The 18346-nt window shown below is 43.5% G+C and overlaps 1 protein-coding gene across 2 annotated transcripts; it reads left to right on the forward strand.

Annotated features, from left to right (window-relative positions):
- The first annotated feature begins 3169 nt into the window (after positions 1-3169).
- Positions 3170-13272, forward strand: LOC143956200 (uncharacterized). 2 transcript variants are annotated; one of them, XM_077466358.1, is made up of 6 exons: positions 3170-3871; positions 5135-5314; positions 5403-5526; positions 5643-5740; positions 5831-5936; positions 7647-13272. In XM_077466358.1, exons 1-6 carry the CDS (start codon positions 3740-3742, stop codon positions 9437-9439), a joined length of 2433 nt encoding a protein of 810 aa, XP_077322484.1. In that variant the 5' UTR covers positions 3170-3739; the 3' UTR covers positions 9440-13272. The 2 variants fall into 2 exon arrangements, with proteins under 2 accessions (XP_077322484.1, XP_077322485.1); XM_077466359.1 differs by having other exon boundaries at positions 5870-5936.
- Positions 13273-18346: the final 5074 nt, after the last annotated feature.

Consider the following 18346-nt stretch of genomic DNA (forward strand, 5'->3'; position numbering starts at 1 on the left):
AGGGCAGGGGATTGACACATGCGCAGTAAAGGCCCGCCGTCAGCTGTGCGAATGACGTAGCCTCACCGGAAGTGACGGGGTGAGCGAAAATCACGGGTCGCATGAAATTTTACAACACCGGCTTATGCGTTCCAAGGGGCGTTTTGTTGTGCGTTCCACTGGCCGGATGTCGATAAATTGGCCACGCCCCCAGAATAAGGCACGCCCTGGAAATGGAACGCATGCCCAGGAAATATAGAAGAAACTAATAAAACAGAGTGCTGGTGACTGAGCATAGCGAAGAGACCTTCTTACTGAGGCCATTCGACCATACATTATTAAATTAATTTTAATTATAAATGTAATTAAGTTTAATTCTGTTTTTTTTTACATGTATTATAAGTTTTTACTATAATTATATAATAATAATGATGATGAAGAAACCTCTTATTACTAAGGCCATGCGACCATACATTCTTTAACCACTTGCTTACTGGGCACTTAAACCCCCCTCAGTCCCAGACCAATTTTCAGCTTTCAGCGCTGATGCACTTTGAATGACAATTGCGCGGGCATACAACACTGTACCCAAATGAAATTTTTATCATTTTTTTCCCACAAATAGAGCTTTCTTTTGGTGGTATTTAGTTACAGCTCGGAGTTTTATTTTTTGCTAAACAAAAAAAGATGCAAAAAAAAAAAAAATCATGTTTTAATAGTTTGTTATAAAATTTTGCAAACGGGTCATTTTTCTCCTTCATTGAAGTGCGCTGATTAGGCGGCACTGATAGGCTGCATTGGTGGGCACTGATGGGCTGCATTGGTGGGCACTGATAGGCTGCATTGGTGGGCACTGATAGGTTGCACTGGTGGGCACTGATAGGCATAGTTAAGGCGGCACTAATAGGCACAGATAAGGCGGCACCGATGGGCACAGATAAGGCGGCACTGATGGGCACAGATAGGGTGGCACGGATAAGTGGCACGGATGGGTGGCACGGATGGGCACTGATAGGTACCACTGATAGATGGGACTGATGGGCACTGATAGGTGGCACTGATAGGTGGCACTGATGGGCGGCACTGGGGTGCAGCACCTTTGAGGCAGATTGCGGGCACTGTGGGTGGCACTGTGCGTGGCACTATGGGCACTGCTGGGTGGCACTGACGGGGGCACTTACTTTTATTCAGGATGGCACTTCAGCGGGCAGGTGGGCACTGGCAGGGGGCAGGTGGTGGCTTGTATTGCTGGCCGTGATCGGGACTGATGTCCCGATCACGGCCGCCGGTGATCGGCTTTTTTTTTTCTCCTCGCGCTGTCAGCTGATCACGTGATAAGGGGTCGGGATCGACCCCTTCCACGGATCGGTGATCAGGCGAGTCTCATGGACTCGCCGATCACAGGGCGTGCCGCGCGCGCCCCTCAGGGGGCGCGCAGGCCGCTCGTGCACGGGACAACGTCAATAGACGTAGTCCCGGAAAAGTAGATCCGCGCTAATGCCGTCATTTGGCAATAGCGCGGATCCCAAGTGGTTAATTAATTTTAATTATAAATGTAATTATGTTTTTTTTTTTTTTTACATGTATTATAATTATTTACTATAATAATAATGATGATGAATAAACCTCTTATTACTAAGGCCATTACTAATTTTAATGATTAATTTACTTATTTTTTACATTTTTTACATTTATTCATACATTTATTATACTAATTTACTATAATAATAATAATAATAATAATGATGAAGAAAGCTCTTATTACTAAGGCTATGTGATCACACATTTAATTAATTTTAATGATCAATCGAATTATATTTAATGATTTCAAAAAATATATACATGTAGTATAATTGTTAGTTATTATTATTTAATATTATTCCATATAAATATTATAAAATTTAAGATTTGTATTGAGATATGTCTTATTATGCACCCTGTATAATAATATTTATTATTATTTATTTATTACAGGTACTTATATAGCACTGTGAATTTACACAGCAGTTTTATTATATTCAATATTATTATGAAATAATAATTATTATTTCATAATAATATTGAATATAATACAGTGCTATATAAGTACCTGTAATAAATAATTACTATTATTATGCACCCAGTATATATATATAATATATTACAGGTACTTATATAGCACTGTGAATTTACATAGCAGTTTAATTATATTCAATATTATTATGTAAATTCACAGTGCTATATAAGTACCTGTAATATATTTTATATATATATATATATATATATATATATATATTAACCATTATTATACTGGGTGCATAATAATAGTAATTATTTATTACAGGTACTTATATAGCACTGTATTATATTCAATATTATTATTAAATAATTATTTGATAATTTTATATATTAATAATTATTATTATACAGGATGTATAATATTAATATTTATATATAATTATCTGGTATAATAATGTGAATAATAATATTATTATTAAAATATGAATAGCTATAATACACAATAAAATGTAAAAAATATATATTATTAAATTGATCATTAAAATGTATTAAATGTATAGTCACATGGCCTCAGTAATAAGAGGTTTCTGCATTATTATATAATAATTATAATAAATTATTATAACTGTATGATTATATGTAGAAAAAAATTAAACATAAGTTGATAATTAAAATAAATCTAATAATAATGATATCATCATCATATATGTAATGTATGATTATTCCCAGATAAATGTAATGGTCATTTTGAAACACTTCCGGTTTATGCGTTCCAAAGCACGCGTGTTGTGCGTTCCACTGAACGGAGTTCCTTGCGATTTGTGGATACGCCCAAGAAGGCGGGTTCTCATAACACGCTCTGAAGCGCTTGCAAATAGGATGAACAAATGTAGGAAGTCGTAACGTGACGCGGCCCCTAGCAACCCATGGCCACGTAGCTGCCTAGAGAAAAGCCGTGCTGACATCGGTAAACACAGGTGTCGTCGCTGTAGCGGCCATTTTGTTGTAGCGCAAATGGTTTCTTGACGAAACCATGGAGGCACAGCCAAGATTTCCACTCTGCGCTCCCCAGCTTTGATTCCCTGCTCCAGCTGAGTGAGTGAGGAGGGCACATGGATCAGACAGCCGGGTATACAGCAGTCCCAGAGAGCACTCAGCGCTAAACACTAGAGCTAGAAGTACCAGGTAGGGCCAGAGGGGGCGCCATTATGCTTGCGTTTAGGCTGATTTCATGTAAGGAAGACTTGATTATGAGCTCCAAAGATCTCTATAGAGGGTGTAGCTTTCCATATTCTCTTCTAATCCAAATGTGGGCCCACAACTTTATTTTATTCTTGGGTTAAAAAGGGTAATGATGGTGCAATCATGATCTCTGCTAAACAGCTGGTGAGATAAAACAAGTGAGCCAAAGAGAAATCCTGACTGCCTCTTTTTTTGCATATCGATAAAGCAAGGGACATTAGATCAAGTCGATAGGATCAAGTAAGTGGAGCCAATCATGTTGAAGAGACAATCTTTTAGGTAGATTTCCTTTCCAGGGGTTGGTCTTCCTGCATGTTGGTGGGCAGTCAGCAGAACTTGGCGCTGGAGGAGTACTTCAATATTTCCATTTCTGTGCCCATCACAAGAGAGGGGCTCTGCAGATCCCCTCACCAAGGAGCGAAACAACAAAAATGAGCAATTTATTGCGAGTAAGATACGCCGCGGGAAATTACACATTCATCCCGTTTTACGAACACTTTACTTATCTTATTCCTACCAGATGATTTTGCCCAAAAAGATGGCCTGGCCTCAGGAGCTTTACTTTAAATCGACGATGGACACCGGCAAGAAGAGAATGACAGAGAAGATACTGCGCCTCACCCTGGAGATCATCTACCTGCTGACCGGAGAGGTGAGGGGGATTCTGGGAGGTCACATGACATCACTCTTATCTCTATTAATAAAACACAGACCTGACCGGAGAGGTGAGGAGGATTCTGGGAGTCACATGACATCACTCTTATCTCTATTAATAAAACACAGACCTGACCGGAGAGGTGAGGAGGATTCTGGGAGGTCACATGACATCACTCTTATCTCTATTAACCACTTAAGGACCGCCTCGCGCCAATGTACGTCGGCAGAATGGCACGGCTGGGCAAAAACGCGTACCTGTACGTTGCTTTTTAAGTGCCCAGCCGTGGGTCGTGAGCGTGCACCGCCGGCGCCGTGCTCCCGACCCTGTCTTGAGCTCAGTGACCGCGGGACCAGTGGACCTGATCACCGCTGGTGTCCCGCGATCGCGTCACAGAGCTGAAGAACGAGGAGAGGTCTGTGTAAACAAACCTCTCCCCATGCTTCCTACTGAGCCTGTCACTGATCGTCTGTTCCCTTTTATAGGGAAGGACGATCAGTGACGTCACATGCCAAGCCACGCCCCCCCTACAATAAAAAAAACACATAATGTCATACATAATGCCTAAACTGCCCCCTAGTGGTTAACTCATTCACTGCCAGTGTCATTTACACAGGAATCAGTGCATTTAAATAGCACCGATTGCTGTATAAATGACAATGGTCCCAAAAATGTCCGATGTGTCCGCCATAATGTCGCAGTCACAATAAAGATCGCCGCCATTACTAGTAAAAAAAAAATATTAATAAAAATGCTATAAAACTATCCCCTATTTTGTAAATGCTATAACTTTTGTGCAAACCAGTCAAGAATCGCTAATTGCGTTTTTTTTGTTTTTTTTTACCAAAAATATGTAGAAGAATACGTATTGGCCTAAACTGAGGAAAAAATATGTTTTTTTATATATTTTTGGGGGATATTTATTATAGCAAAAAGTAAAAAATATTGCATTTTTTTCAAAATTGTCGCTCTATTGTTGTTTATAGCGCAAAAAATAAAAACTGCAGAGGTGATCAAATACCACCAAAAGAAAGCTCTATTTGTGGGGAAAAAAGGATGCCAATTTTATTTGGAGCAACGTCACACGACCGCCCAATTGTCAGTTAAAGCGACGCAGTGGTGAATCGCAAAAAAGGGGCTTGGTCCTTTTGGCTGCAAATTGGTCCGGGGCTTAAGTGGTTAATAAAATGTAGACCTGACTGGAGAGGTGAGGAGGATTCTGGGAGGTCAATTGTATATAAATTAAATTGCACATTATAGGATTATGGACCTTTGAAGATGTCCAGTGATCATGTGACAAGCAGCACTCATCCGCGTCTGTCCAGGAAATTTAGTTGTGCCCAGAGCCCCATCCCAGACCCTCCACTGACACCCAAGAAAAACGACGTGAAGAAGATAGTAGAAGTCACCCAGAAGATCATTGAGCTGCTGACAGGAGAGGTGAGGAGGATTCTGGGAATTCTGGGACATTATCCAGTAACAGACAAGGGATGTGTCTGGATGGTGACTGTATCATTGTGTGTGTCAGGTTCCTATAAGGTGTCAGGATGTCACTGTCTATTTCTCCATGGAGGAGTGGGAGTATTTAGAAGGACACAAGGATCTCTACAAGGACGTCATGATGAAGAATCAGCCGCCCCTCACATCACCGGGTAAGAGGAGACTTTATTGTAAAGGAGAGAGCAGTACGGAGGGTCCACCTAGATCCCCCATCATCTGATAAACACATAGAAACAATGTATTCAGTCAGTGTGTGTGTTTCCTACAGATGGATCCAGTAATGGGAACCCACCAGAGAGATGTCCCCGTCCTCTGTATTCCCGGGATTCCACACAGGAAGATCAGGAGATCCCTCAGGACGATCAGGTAGAGACTCTTGCTAAGAATCCTAAAGCAAATAGCATGTAAGAATGTTTTATAATACATATCAATTGAGTAAAATTCAATTTTCTCTAGGCTGAGGACCTCATCAATATTCATGGTGCTTATTTGCAGAACACGACTTGTAATGAAGCTGATCTTCCATGTAAGGAGGAAGAAAGTCCTCCAGAGATCAGAACTGGTGAGTAGTAAAAGTCCCAGATTCTTCTTGTTCAGTCACTACAACAATCTCTGAAATGATAACGAAGTTGTATTATGGAGCCATTTTATTTACAAAAGTGTACATGTTATAACTACTGGGGGTAGGTAATTTCGGCACGCCAGCTGTTTTGGAATTACAAGTCCCATGAGGCATTGCAAAACTTTGGCAGGCATTGGCATGACTCCTATAGGCATGATGGGACTTGTAGTTTCACCGTAGCTGGTGTGCCGAGGCTGCCTACCCCTGAACTATGCAGTGATAAAGTTACTCTTGCTTTGGTTTGATAACCGTGATTTATCTTCATGTGCGGCCTCTTTAGTCTCAACTGAACTGCCAGTTACCATGTATTTTCAGAGATATTGTGCAGAAGTGTATATGACCAACACATTGGGTGGTCCGGTTGAGGTGGTGGGTGATTCCAAGACACTGTAGTACAGCACCTCTCAAGAGATTGAAGATTCTGCACTGTAATAGATAAGGACAGCAGGGGGCGTAACTGAGTGTAGCAGTATAAAAAAATAAAAAAATGGCAACTTACAAGACAATGTAGTGATATCAGGCATATACATGTAGAAACGTCATTTAGGGGCAGCTTCAAGCGATGGACCTCTGTAGAACAGCATGAGCTTCCTTGGGAGGGATTGCAGCACCCATGACTCTAATGCAAAGGAGACACCACTGGGGGGCAGCAGACTAAGTGTAGCAATAGGTGAATGAAAAGCAAGCGATGTAAATGGCAACTCACAGACGTATATGGTTTAGTGATATAGTGATGGGCTCGAGTGTGTTTGGATCAAACCCACCAGGAAGCCAGCACTGCACACCGCCAATCATAGGCAGCGTGTGTATGTGTCAGGAAATGCCTCACTGCCTATGATTGGCGGTGTGCAGTGACAGCTTCCTGGCGGGTTTCGATCCAAACATGCCATCACAAATATGGTGAAGAGCTTAAAGCTTAGGTGACTTTTGAAGGAAACTGGTTCCACTAGTTAGGGATATCAGAGTAAAGGGGGCTGAATACCAATGCACCCCACTCTTTTCACATATTTATTTGTAAAATCTTTTGAAAACCATTTATCAATTTCAACAATTATGTTCCACTTTGTGTTGGTCTATCACATAAAATCCCAATAAAATACATTTACGTCTTTGGTTGTAACATGACAAAAGTTGAAAAATGTCAAGGGGTATGAATACTTTTTCCAGACACTGTACATGGCTTGCTTTTCATTCACCTATTGCTACACTTAGTCTGTTGCCCCCGGTGGTTTCTCCTTTGCATTGAAGTCTTAGGTGCTGCAGTCCCCCCCAAAGACGTCACCCTGTGCTGCGAAGGTCCATCGCCAGAAGCTGATCCTGAATTACATTTCTAAATGTAAATGCCTGGTATCAGTACATTGTTATGTAAATTGCCAATTGTCCTGTTAGATAAATTTGTTTTTGCACTGCTACACTCAGATGCGTCCTCTGCTGTCTATATCAACAGCCAGTTGCACCTGTTTATTTTTACTGTAATACCAATAAATAAAGAAAAGGGCCAACGCTGCTTTCTTCCTCGTTAGATTAGATGAAACATGTTCCTTTTGGAACCAAATGAACAAAAGGATATCATATCCATAAAGCTAATAATAAGTAAAAGGCAATAGTTAAAAATAAAATGAACTCTCACATTTTATTTATCTTTGACAGGTGGGCAGAGCTGCAGAATGACTTCATGCAGACCTCTTTTGGTGGAGTTCAAAATCGAAGATAACCCAATGGGACATTCCCTGGATTTTAATATCATTGCCTCAAGTCTTCCTCCAGATCCCACTACTAGAAGTCAATCTCCAGACCCCTTTACACCACATCTCCATCCTAATCTCACTAACAGAAGCCACTGTTTGGACTCCATAACACCACATCGCCATCCAGATCCCATTACCAGAAGTCTATGTTCAGACCTCATTACACCACATCTCTATTCCGATTCCACTACCAGAAGTGTAGATCCAGACCTTAGAACACCACATCTCCATCCAGATCCCACTACTAAAAGTCAACGTCCTGGCCCCAATACACCACATCTTCATCCAGATCCCCCTACTAGAAGTCCAGACCAGAGAAGAATACATCTCCACCCAGATCCCACTTCTAGAAGTCAAAATCCACACCCCAATACACCACATTTTTATCCAGATCCCCCTACCAGCAGTCTAGGTCCAGACCATAGAACAACACATCCTCATCCAGATCCCACTACAAGTCAAAGTCCAGATCCCAATACACCACATTTTCATCCAAATCCCCCAATCAAAAGTCAGTGTCCAGATACAATTACATCACATCTCACTAACAGAAGCCTACATCTACATCTAGACCCCATTACACCACATCTACTTCCAGATATCACTACCAGAAATGTACACCCTGACCCCATTACCCCCCATGTCCATTTGGATCCCATTACCCAAAACCTTCATCCAGATCCCACAAGAAGAGGTCTTTGTCCAGACCCCATTACCCCACATCTGAAACCTGACCCCACTGCTAGAGGTCTTTGTCCAGACCCTAATATTCTCCATATCCGTCCATACCCTAGCATGAAAAATCTTCATCTAGGACTTCCACTGGTTGAACAATCTGGGCATGGCTGGAGCTTGTCTCAACCTGTTACCACTCCTGTGTTCAATAACATGTTCCCTTGCCCCGAATGTGGCAAATGCTTCACCCAGGAGGCTGTCCTCATCAAACACCAGAGGAAACATGTTGGTAACATGCCTCACGTCTGTTCAGAGTGTGGCAAGTCATTTAAGCGCAAGTCACAACTGGAAAACCACCAGAGATTTCACACAGGTGAAAAGCCTTTTACCTGTGATGATTGCGGCAAGAGTTTTCCACTGAAGACCTCCCTGGTCAAACACCGCCGCATCCATTCTGGCGAGAAGCCATTTTCCTGTGAGGATTGCGGAAAGAGCTTCGCTTACAACTCCCTCCTCTTGGAACACCGGAAGGTCCACACGGGCAGTAAACCATTTTTGTGCCCCGACTGTGGCAAGTGCTTCCCGCGCAACTCACAGCTGGTTAAGCACCGTAGGACTCACACGGGTGAAAGGCCTTTCCCATGCAAAGATTGCGGGAAGTACTTTGCTCATCAGTCCATCCTCCGAGAGCACTTGAAGGTCCACACGGGTGCCCGACCTTACTTGTGTACAGAGTGTGGGAGGTCCTTCTCACGCAAGACAGAACTGGTAAAGCATCAGCGAATTCACACGGGTGAGAAACCCTATGCCTGTACACAGTGTGGCAAGTGTTTTCGCCAGAGGGGGATTCTGGTGACCCACCTTAAGGCCCACTCTGGGGAGAAACCTTATTCATGTTCTGAGTGTGGCAAGTGCTTCAAGAACAAGTCCAACCTTCTGAAACACCAAAGAACTCATGTAGAGCACACTGAAGCAGACAATCGGCCTTATGGACCTGGCCTTGGCCTGCCAAACCACTAAGCTTAACAAGAAGCACGAGGGGTTTCAGATGGCAGTCCTTTTCTCTCTGCCTGCAGTCAACAATCTCCTGCATCTCTTGTTGTCACTGGACTATATTATAGCATTACCTATGCCATTACAGACAAAGCAAAGATTCTTGGGTCTTTGACACTGAATGAGGTTTAGATCTTGCTTTAGATTCTATTGCAAACAGGGCTGGATCTAGCCTGTCTGATCTGGGGGTGCAGTAAAAAAGGGGTCATAATGTCAACAGTGTATGAGTCATTGACAGTCTATCACACAAACTGGGAAACACTATTAAACAGAACCCGTGCTCCCTTTACATCATGACTACTCATCCTAGTGCCCCCTTACATCAGGTGTCCCCATCAGAGTGCTCCCTTACATCAGGTGTCTGCTTCAGACTGGCTCATGGATCAATGGATGCACTCGGAGACCTTGGGGGGGCAGAAATAAAATCTGGGGGCACAGCCCATGCCAGAAACTGACTGCCCTAGATCCGACCCTGATTGCAAAAGTGAGTTTCTAGATGATGGCATCTCTATTGTTGCTTAACCACGTCACTAACCAGGAACAAATATTCAGTCAGTTAAGAGCAAGGCCACCTGATATTCGCATACTCATTGCAGGTCAGGGTCACCAAGTAATGTGAGGAGGAAAATGATAGCCCTAGAGGTCAATAGCAGCTTTTTGCAGGTTCTTGTAAGGTTCTTTATCTGTGTTAGTTATTTTCACTTATTTTAAAGGCCTTTGCTCTGACTCCTCTATGGCACCTCATACTGGCTTCATCAACCCATAGAGGACAGAGATGAAAGTACATCTATTTCAGTCTATATCTTTGACTGGACCCTGCAAAATTTCCTTAAAGGACATGTCTCTTTTGTGGGAGTTGAGATAAATGGAAACAGAGAAAGCGCAAACACTGCTTCCACCACTACTTGTTCTGTTAACCCACTGCCCCCTTCACTCCTGACTGCTGCCCCCCCCCCCCCCCCCATAATGTACTCCACATCTTTATCATCTACCTTCAGATGGGTTAGGTCGTGAAAACAAAAAACTGGCAAAACTACTGTGGACCTACCATTTTGGGAAAGGGAACATCATACTCGCTTGGGTCCTGGAGATTCTACAGAAATGTTGAACCCACATAAGTACTCAAAAGAGATTTTTTGCCGACTTACCTTTTAAAGATGTGCTGGAGATGAAGAACCGTCAGTGACATACGATGATTTGAGGAAGAGCCAATACAATGTTGAGAACTACTTGCGAAGTCAAGGAAATAGATTTTTGGTGGACCTGCCTTTAGAAGCTTGGTGTGTTCTGGAGATGAAGACATATCTGAGATAATGGATATATGATGGTTTGAGAAAGAGCCAAGGTGATGTTAGGGACCTCTAAAGTAGTTCATGAAATGGATTTTTGGTGGACCTACTTTTTAAAAGGTTGGGGTGTGTTTTGAAGATGAAGAACTGTCAGTATCAAATGATTGTGATGGAAAAAGACAACATGATGTTAAGGGCCACTAATGCTGCGTAAACACAACCAGACTTTCCGGCAGAATAGGTCCGACAGAATCATTCCGTCAGATAGTCTGATCGTGTGTGGGATAGTCCAATCGTTTTTCTGTAAAAAATTCAGACGGACCTAGAAATAGAACATGTTTCAAATCTGTCAGATGGACTCAATTCCTATTGCGAAAACTGTTCGTCTGTATGCTGGTCTGACGGACCAAATACGACGCACGGGCAGCTATTGGCTAATGGCTATTGAACTTCCTTTTCTAGTCCCGTTGTACGTCATCAAGTTCAAAACGAACGGACTTTAGTCCAATCGTGTGTGGGCAAGTCCGTTCATTCGAAAGTCCGTCATAACTCCATAGAAAGTCTGTCGGGAAGACCGTCTGACCTTTTCTGCCAGAAAATGCAGAATGCAGTCGTGTGTATGCAGCATAAAGAACCTCATGGAATACATTTTTGGTGGAGTGTTCTGGAGACAGAGAACTGTCAGTAATATACAATGGTTTGAGAGAGAGCCAACACAATGTTAAGAACCACTTGAAAAGTCCAGGAAATGGATTTTTGGTTGACCTATTTTTTTTTAAAGTTTGGGGTGTGTTCTGGAGATAAAAGAACTGTTATTAACATATGATGGTTATGGTAGAGCCAAAACGATGGATGGAAGAGCCAACACCGTGTTAAGGCCCACTTGAGAAGTTCATGAAATTGATTTTTGGTGGACTTTCCTTCCAAAGGATGGGTTGGGTTCTGGAGATGTAGAACTGTCAGTAACATATGATGATTATGGAAGAGCCACCATGATGTTCAGAACCACTTAAGAAGTCCAGGAAATAGATTTTTTTTGGTGGACCTATTTTTTTAACGTTTGGGGTGTGTTCTGGTGATAAAAGAACTGTTATTAACATACAGTATGATGGTTATGGAAGAGCCAACACGATGTTAAGGGCCACTTGAGAAGTCCAAGAAATTGATTTTTGGTGGACCTACCTTTTAAAGCTTGAGGTGTGTTCTGGAGGTGAAGAAATATCAGTGATATATGATGGTTCGAGGACAAGGCAACATGATGTTAAGGAACACCAAAGAAGTCCATTAAATTGATTTTTGGTGGACTTACCTTTTAAAGATCGCAGTGGGATCTGAAGACGAGGAACTGTCAGTAACATATGATGGTTATGGAAGAACCAGCATGATGGATGGAAGTGCCAACACAATGTTAAGAGCCACTAAAGAAGCTAATAAAATTAGATTTTTGATGAACTTGCCTTTCAAAGGTTGGGTGGGTTCTGGAGAAAAAGAACTGTTAGTAACTTACGATGCTTTGAGGAAGAGCCCGCATTATGTTAAGAGCCACTATAGATTTTTTGGTGCAATTTCTTTTGAATATTCTAATATTTATAACAAAATGCATTTTCCATTGAATACTGGATGGGTGCGTACTTTATCTGGGAGAGAAAACTGGACCAGGCTTTTTAATCAGTCTGAATGTTTGTTTGTGTTTTCAGCTTTTTTTATATAGAATATTTACAGGACTGTGGCTTAAGTTTTTTTAATTCAACATTTTGTTGCCTGGGGTGGCATAGCTGCTGATGGTTGGGCCACCGTGAATGTTTTGGCCCACCTCTGCCACCTTCCCAGCACTTTTCTCTTAGATTATGAAGCTGTGGAGAGCTTCCAGTAATGCCTTCCAGAGCAAAGCTGTACAAGAAAGCTGCTTTAGACCTTTCCAGATACTCCTAACGAGACACACATGACCAAATGCAAGGGACACGTGTTATGCCCTGTACACATGGTCGGAAATTCAAACGGAAAAGATCCGATCGGATTATATTGTCGGAAAATCCGATCGTGTGTGGGCTCTATCGGACTTTTTCCGACAACAAAATGCGATCTGACTTTTTCCGATCGTTTGTAGAGAATTCCGATTGGACAAAGTGCCACGCATGCTCAGATCAAATTATGAGACCAAAGCTATTGGCTACTAGCCACAACGTAGTCCCGTCGCAACGAACAAACATCATCACGTTCTGAACGATCGGATTTTCTTTGTGCAACAGTGTTTGGGACAAAATCCGTTGGAAAAAATCAGACAAATTTTGTTGTCGGAAAGTTCGACCGTGTGTACAGGGGGCTTAGAATTACGTAATGCCCCTCTTGAAATTGAGGTGTTCCTAAGCCAGTGGTTGTTAGTTTCAGAAATCATTTTAAAAAGTTGCATAATATGGAGAGTTTTGAGAGGTGAATATGGTATGTCACACAAAAGTTGGAAATTATAAAATTTGTGTTTCTATAAACAATAAAACAGTGTTTTATATAATGCATCTGTGTGGTGTTTATTATTGAATAGGTCAGCCTACACAAAACTGATATTTCAGTGTCTGGTGAATGTTGGAGTGGTAAAGCATCTAACCACCTTCTTTCTTTTGGGGACTCTATTGGTGACATCTGTACCCATTATGAGGGGTTCCCACCATCCTTCTGCTGAGTTCCTGGGTCTACACATCTACTGTGCCTATTATGAGAGGTTTCCACCATCCTTCTGCTGAGTTCCAGGGTCGGCACACTTACTGTGACCATTATGGGGGATTCTCATTATCCCTGCACTGAGATCCCAGTTCTGCACATCTGCTGTCCCCATTATGAGGGGTTCCCACTATCCTCATCCTGAGTTTCCAGGTCTGTACACCTGATGTGCCCAATATGAGGGGTTCCCACTATCCCTGTCCTGGGTTCCCAAGTCTGTACATCTGCTGTACCCATTATGAGGTATTACCACTATACCCATCCTGAGTTTCCAGGTCTGCACACCTGCTGCGCCCATTATTCGGGGGTTTTAACCATCCTTGTGCCAAGTTCCCACCTCAGCACACCTTCTTTGCTAATTATGAGTAATTCCCACCAGACATCCCTGTTGGATATATAGGAGGAGCTGTAGCACATAAAGGTTGTCTGGGACTTCCAAAACTCCCAGATGGACATAAGCAGTTGGGAACTATGGCAGGGAGCTCTCACTGTTGGGAGTACCACATTTAATTCAAATATAGATTTTGGGTGTACAAACACTGAGCAAGCTGGGAGTCTCAGTCCTGCCAAGCATGAAGGAAAAATGACATGAATAACTTGCCCTACAAAGAAACAACTAGGACGTGGCACCTCCTAGAAGACTTCTTGGAGACACAACCTGCAAACAAACCTCAAGTTCCTGTGTCGTTTCTGAGCGCCCATACAGATTTTAGAAGTCAGAAAAGGCTGAAGGTCTCAAACCCAGTGGACAGAGCTGTCTCTTGAGCTATGGAGAACCTTACAAGGTCGGGATTTGGAAATGTGAAACGATAATAATGCTTATACTAATGCACTATCGTTTCTTTAGCTTTTTCAGGTTCTCTTTTTTTAGGGAAGGTCCAGAGGCTTCTAGGGGTTCAGCTTTCCAATTTCTAAAGTCAGGCTTTTTCAGATGGACTACAACAAATGGCCACCAGCCTCTGCTCCCTGTCTTTCCTTGGAGGCCTCCAGTGCAACTCTGCAATCATGCTGGACCATGAGAGTGAGTCTTGGTTGTGTTTGCTCTTCACATCCCCATTATGGGCTCTGACGAAATGGCCTACTTTAGGGCTGTTTTTAGATTTTACCATCTATTCCTGACATTCAAAAGCATAAATACAGTGAGTTTTGAGGTAAATGGGTGATTGTTGCAGCCAGCAGAGAAACAAGGAGTGTGAGAGTGTTTTACTGGTGTGTGTGAGCTACAAGAAAATGGCAGTGTTTATGGCACAGGGTCATGGCCTTCTCTCCTTATGCTTAACTAGAATGTAGCTAGGCTGCAGAACAGCCAGGTGAGGAGTAGGGGGATTGGATGGTCTCATGAATATTAATGAGGGGCTATGAATATTAAGATTAGGTGGTTATAATAAGAATATGGTTCAGAAAAGCAGTGAATTACACTAACCAATAAGATATCAGCTTGCTCTAACCAGCTGTATGGATTTTAAAGAGGTACCATGTCAGTGGGTCATGTCTCTACATCAAGCCTGACAGCAACATAGTTGGTAGAGGATGGCATGCTCCATGTGGCAGGATCTCTGCTTTTTACCCTTGAGCTCTGAGCATGCTTTAAAGGGAGGTAGTGAGCGAGATATAAGAGCAGGGGAAATAGGATTCTTTAGGCTGAAACAAACTGACCAAGGCAACAGTCCTGTATGTTTTCTTTTAAAGATGGCTGGCAGGTGAGTCATCAGAGGATCCGTAGGAGGATGTCCTGATGGGGCTCACATCACTGGACTTTAGTTTCTTGTAAAGTAGAGAATAGTATTAAAAGAGAAGTGGCCATGATTCTTATAGAATCATCTGAAAGAATTATCACAGGTAATTTTTACATCCACAGCCTGGCCAGAATTGTTCCTGCAGCAGAAGGTCAAGGCAGACAGGAGAATAATTAGTGTACAGGCAGAGGTCATGACAAGCAGCAGGGACGTGAGTATTCGGTGCCCAGGCAGAGGTTGAGGTAGGCATCAGGAAAAAAAATAGACAGGAGGTCAAGGCTGGTGGCGGGCAGTTGATACTCCTGGCAGGTAACATGGGCCCACCTGAGGCACAGGGTCTAAGTGACAACTTGGTCTTGACCAGAGCACCCTGCAAGGAGTGAAGAATCGCTGAACCTTTTGGCCCCTGGTCTACAGCAAGATGGCACCAGGTTGCAGCCCTCGGGATTATCTGACCAAGGGGTCGTAGGAACAGGGTGGCTATGCTGTAGAGATAGGATAGTGATGCTGAGAGAGGTCAGAGTACAGATGGAGGCCAAGGCAGGTAAAAGAGTAGTCAGTCTCCAGACAGAGGTCAAGGCAGGCAGCAGGCAAGAGAGTAGTTGGTGTCCAAACAGAAGTCCAGGCAGGCAACAAGCAGGAGAGTAATCAGGCAGAGGCTGAAGTAGGCAGCATGGAAGTGAGTTGGGAGCACTATAGCAAAAGGTGAGGGGGATCAGAGCGAGAGGACTGAGCGGCAGAGCTGGGGGACAGGAACAGGAGAAACTAGCAATGTCACACAAGGTGTGCAGCGTGGGAGCAATATAGCGGGATGTGAGCAGGAACCAGAGAGAGGAAGATCAAAAAACTAGAGGATCAGCAGAGCTGGGGGTTACTGCTGAGTGTGGCATCGTCATCGCTGGGGGTGCTACTGAGTGGGGGATTTGCTCAACGAGGATTCTAATAAGCTGGGGATCTTCTGAATGAGGGTACCAAGGAGCTGCGGATCTTCTGCACAGGGATACTAAAGAGCTGGGGATCTGAACAGGGGTGCTAATGAGCTGAGGATCTGCTGAGTGGGGGTACTACTGAGCTGGGGTTCTACTGGGCTCCTTTAAAACAAATTGAAAAATCAACACACTAACGATCTGGGGTGATTATGCTCAAGTGGTGTATGCATTTTCAAGAACACCGGTCAGTCAAGACTGTATTTTTAAGGGAGTTGCAGCCCAATTGTATTTAAACAAAACAAACTTCACAGAAAGTTTTCCCTCGTAGGGGGTTCCACCATCATTGTATAACAGAAAAAAGTCAGCCTCCTGGCTCACTCACTCTTACAAACTCCCTCCTGGAGCTTACTTGCTCAGCAGCGTGCTGCTTGGTCACCGGCCACATCTGCCTCCTGCAGATATACACGCTAAGACTCCTAGAGACTGCCCGTCTCTCTTTCGTGGAGCCACCTCCACCTGAAAGCCCTCCCGCCTCCACACCAGGCAACCTGCCTGTAGTGTGGAGCTGTTCCCAATTGTGCTCTTATAAACCCAGCCCACAGGTGTGCAATCATGCCTGTCTTTGCAAAAACCAGGCTGAAGGTGCCAATAAATACCATGACCTGGTGTCGCCTCTCCACATATCCTCCCGTTTCACACCTGAGGGAGAAATACAAAACCCTTCATCCTAAAGGGGCACTCCACCCACCTCTTTTTCCGGGTGTGCTTCCACATGCACTTCTCCCTATTCTTCGGGGTCCTCCCTTTGTGTTCACCTCCCCCAGACCTACTCGCCCAGGACTGTAGGGGGCCTACTTCTACCCCCACTGTCAGGAACTGATTTCTGAGTACCTGGCTCAACTTCAACCAGCACTATCTTTTTTCCCAGGTTCGCTAATGCCTGTGTGGTTACCCTTGGCAACCAACTTCTCAAAAATGCACAATTCAACATCACCAAGAACTCTTGTCCCTCACCTGCTAGGAGAGTGTCTGAGGAGGGAACCCACACAGGCCAGTAGTTACTCCCATGGGACCTTCCAACGGTTTCACATCACCCCCTGTTGTCCAACACTCCATCAGCGACTGTTCTTGCACAACGCCTTTTTCCCCACCAATTTCTTTTACCGCTGGTATTTCCGATACCTATGGCTTGTCTAATGCCGCGTACACACGACCGGACTTTCCATCAGAATAAACTCAGTCTTTCTGACTTAGTTTCCGACCGAATGGACTTGCTTACACACGATCACACCAAAGTCTGTTTGTTTTCGACCCCACAATGACGTACAACGGGACTAGAAAAGGAAGTTCAGTAGCCAATAGCTGCCCTTGCGTTGTATTTGGTCCGTCGGACTAGCATACAGACGAGCGGTTTTCCCCCATAGGAATTGATTCCGTCTGAAAGATTAAAACATGTTTTATTTCTAGGTCCGTCAGACTTTTTTTTTTAAAAGCCCGCTGAAGCCCACACACGATCGGAATATCTGATGAAATAATTCCGTCTGACCCTTTCTGCCGGAAAGTCCGGTCATGTGTACGTGGCATTACAGAGCTCCAGAGTGCCTCTCATACACAACCTTTGCATGAAACAATCCAGCACACCATAGACAGACCAAGAGGCTCAGCAGCATCTGAAACATTTTTCTTGTCAGTTCTAAACTTCTCAAGAACATGATCATCATCAGCATTGTCAGAAATACAATTCTCACCATCATTCCTGACTTCCACGGTTGCTAGGGGCGATGGCATACGTCTCTTAATGGTTACCCCTGACATCTCTGGCTGCAACAGCACATTTTCACCACTTGTCTTCCTGCTATACAGCAGACTGCCTGAAGACAAGTCTTTATCAGTCCTCATATTACATTGCAGTAACTCATCATTTACACTGCATTGCAACAAGTCCTTCTCAGAAGTGTAGCTCCCCACCGGAATTGCCACTACTTCACCGGCATCAAATACATGATCAGTCTCTTTCAGGAATAGTTTTACCAATCCAGGTGTCTGAACCTCCAATTGAGGGTGTCGCCCTTCCTTGGTTGGGTTCTCATAGGCCAATGCCCCCACCTGGTTGCAGGGCAACATTGCAGGCCAAAAAAGGTTTCCTGTTGCCAATGGTAATGGTAGGCACTTTGCCACAAACATTTTCACCGGTTGCTATGGGAA

The sequence above is a fragment of the Lithobates pipiens genome, unplaced genomic scaffold (assembly GCF_037356315.1).
Source record: "Lithobates pipiens isolate NorthernLeopardFrog02 unplaced genomic scaffold, aLitPip1_a1.2 Scaffold_35, whole genome shotgun sequence".
NCBI classification, from domain to species: Eukaryota; Metazoa; Chordata; class Amphibia; order Anura; family Ranidae; genus Lithobates; species Lithobates pipiens.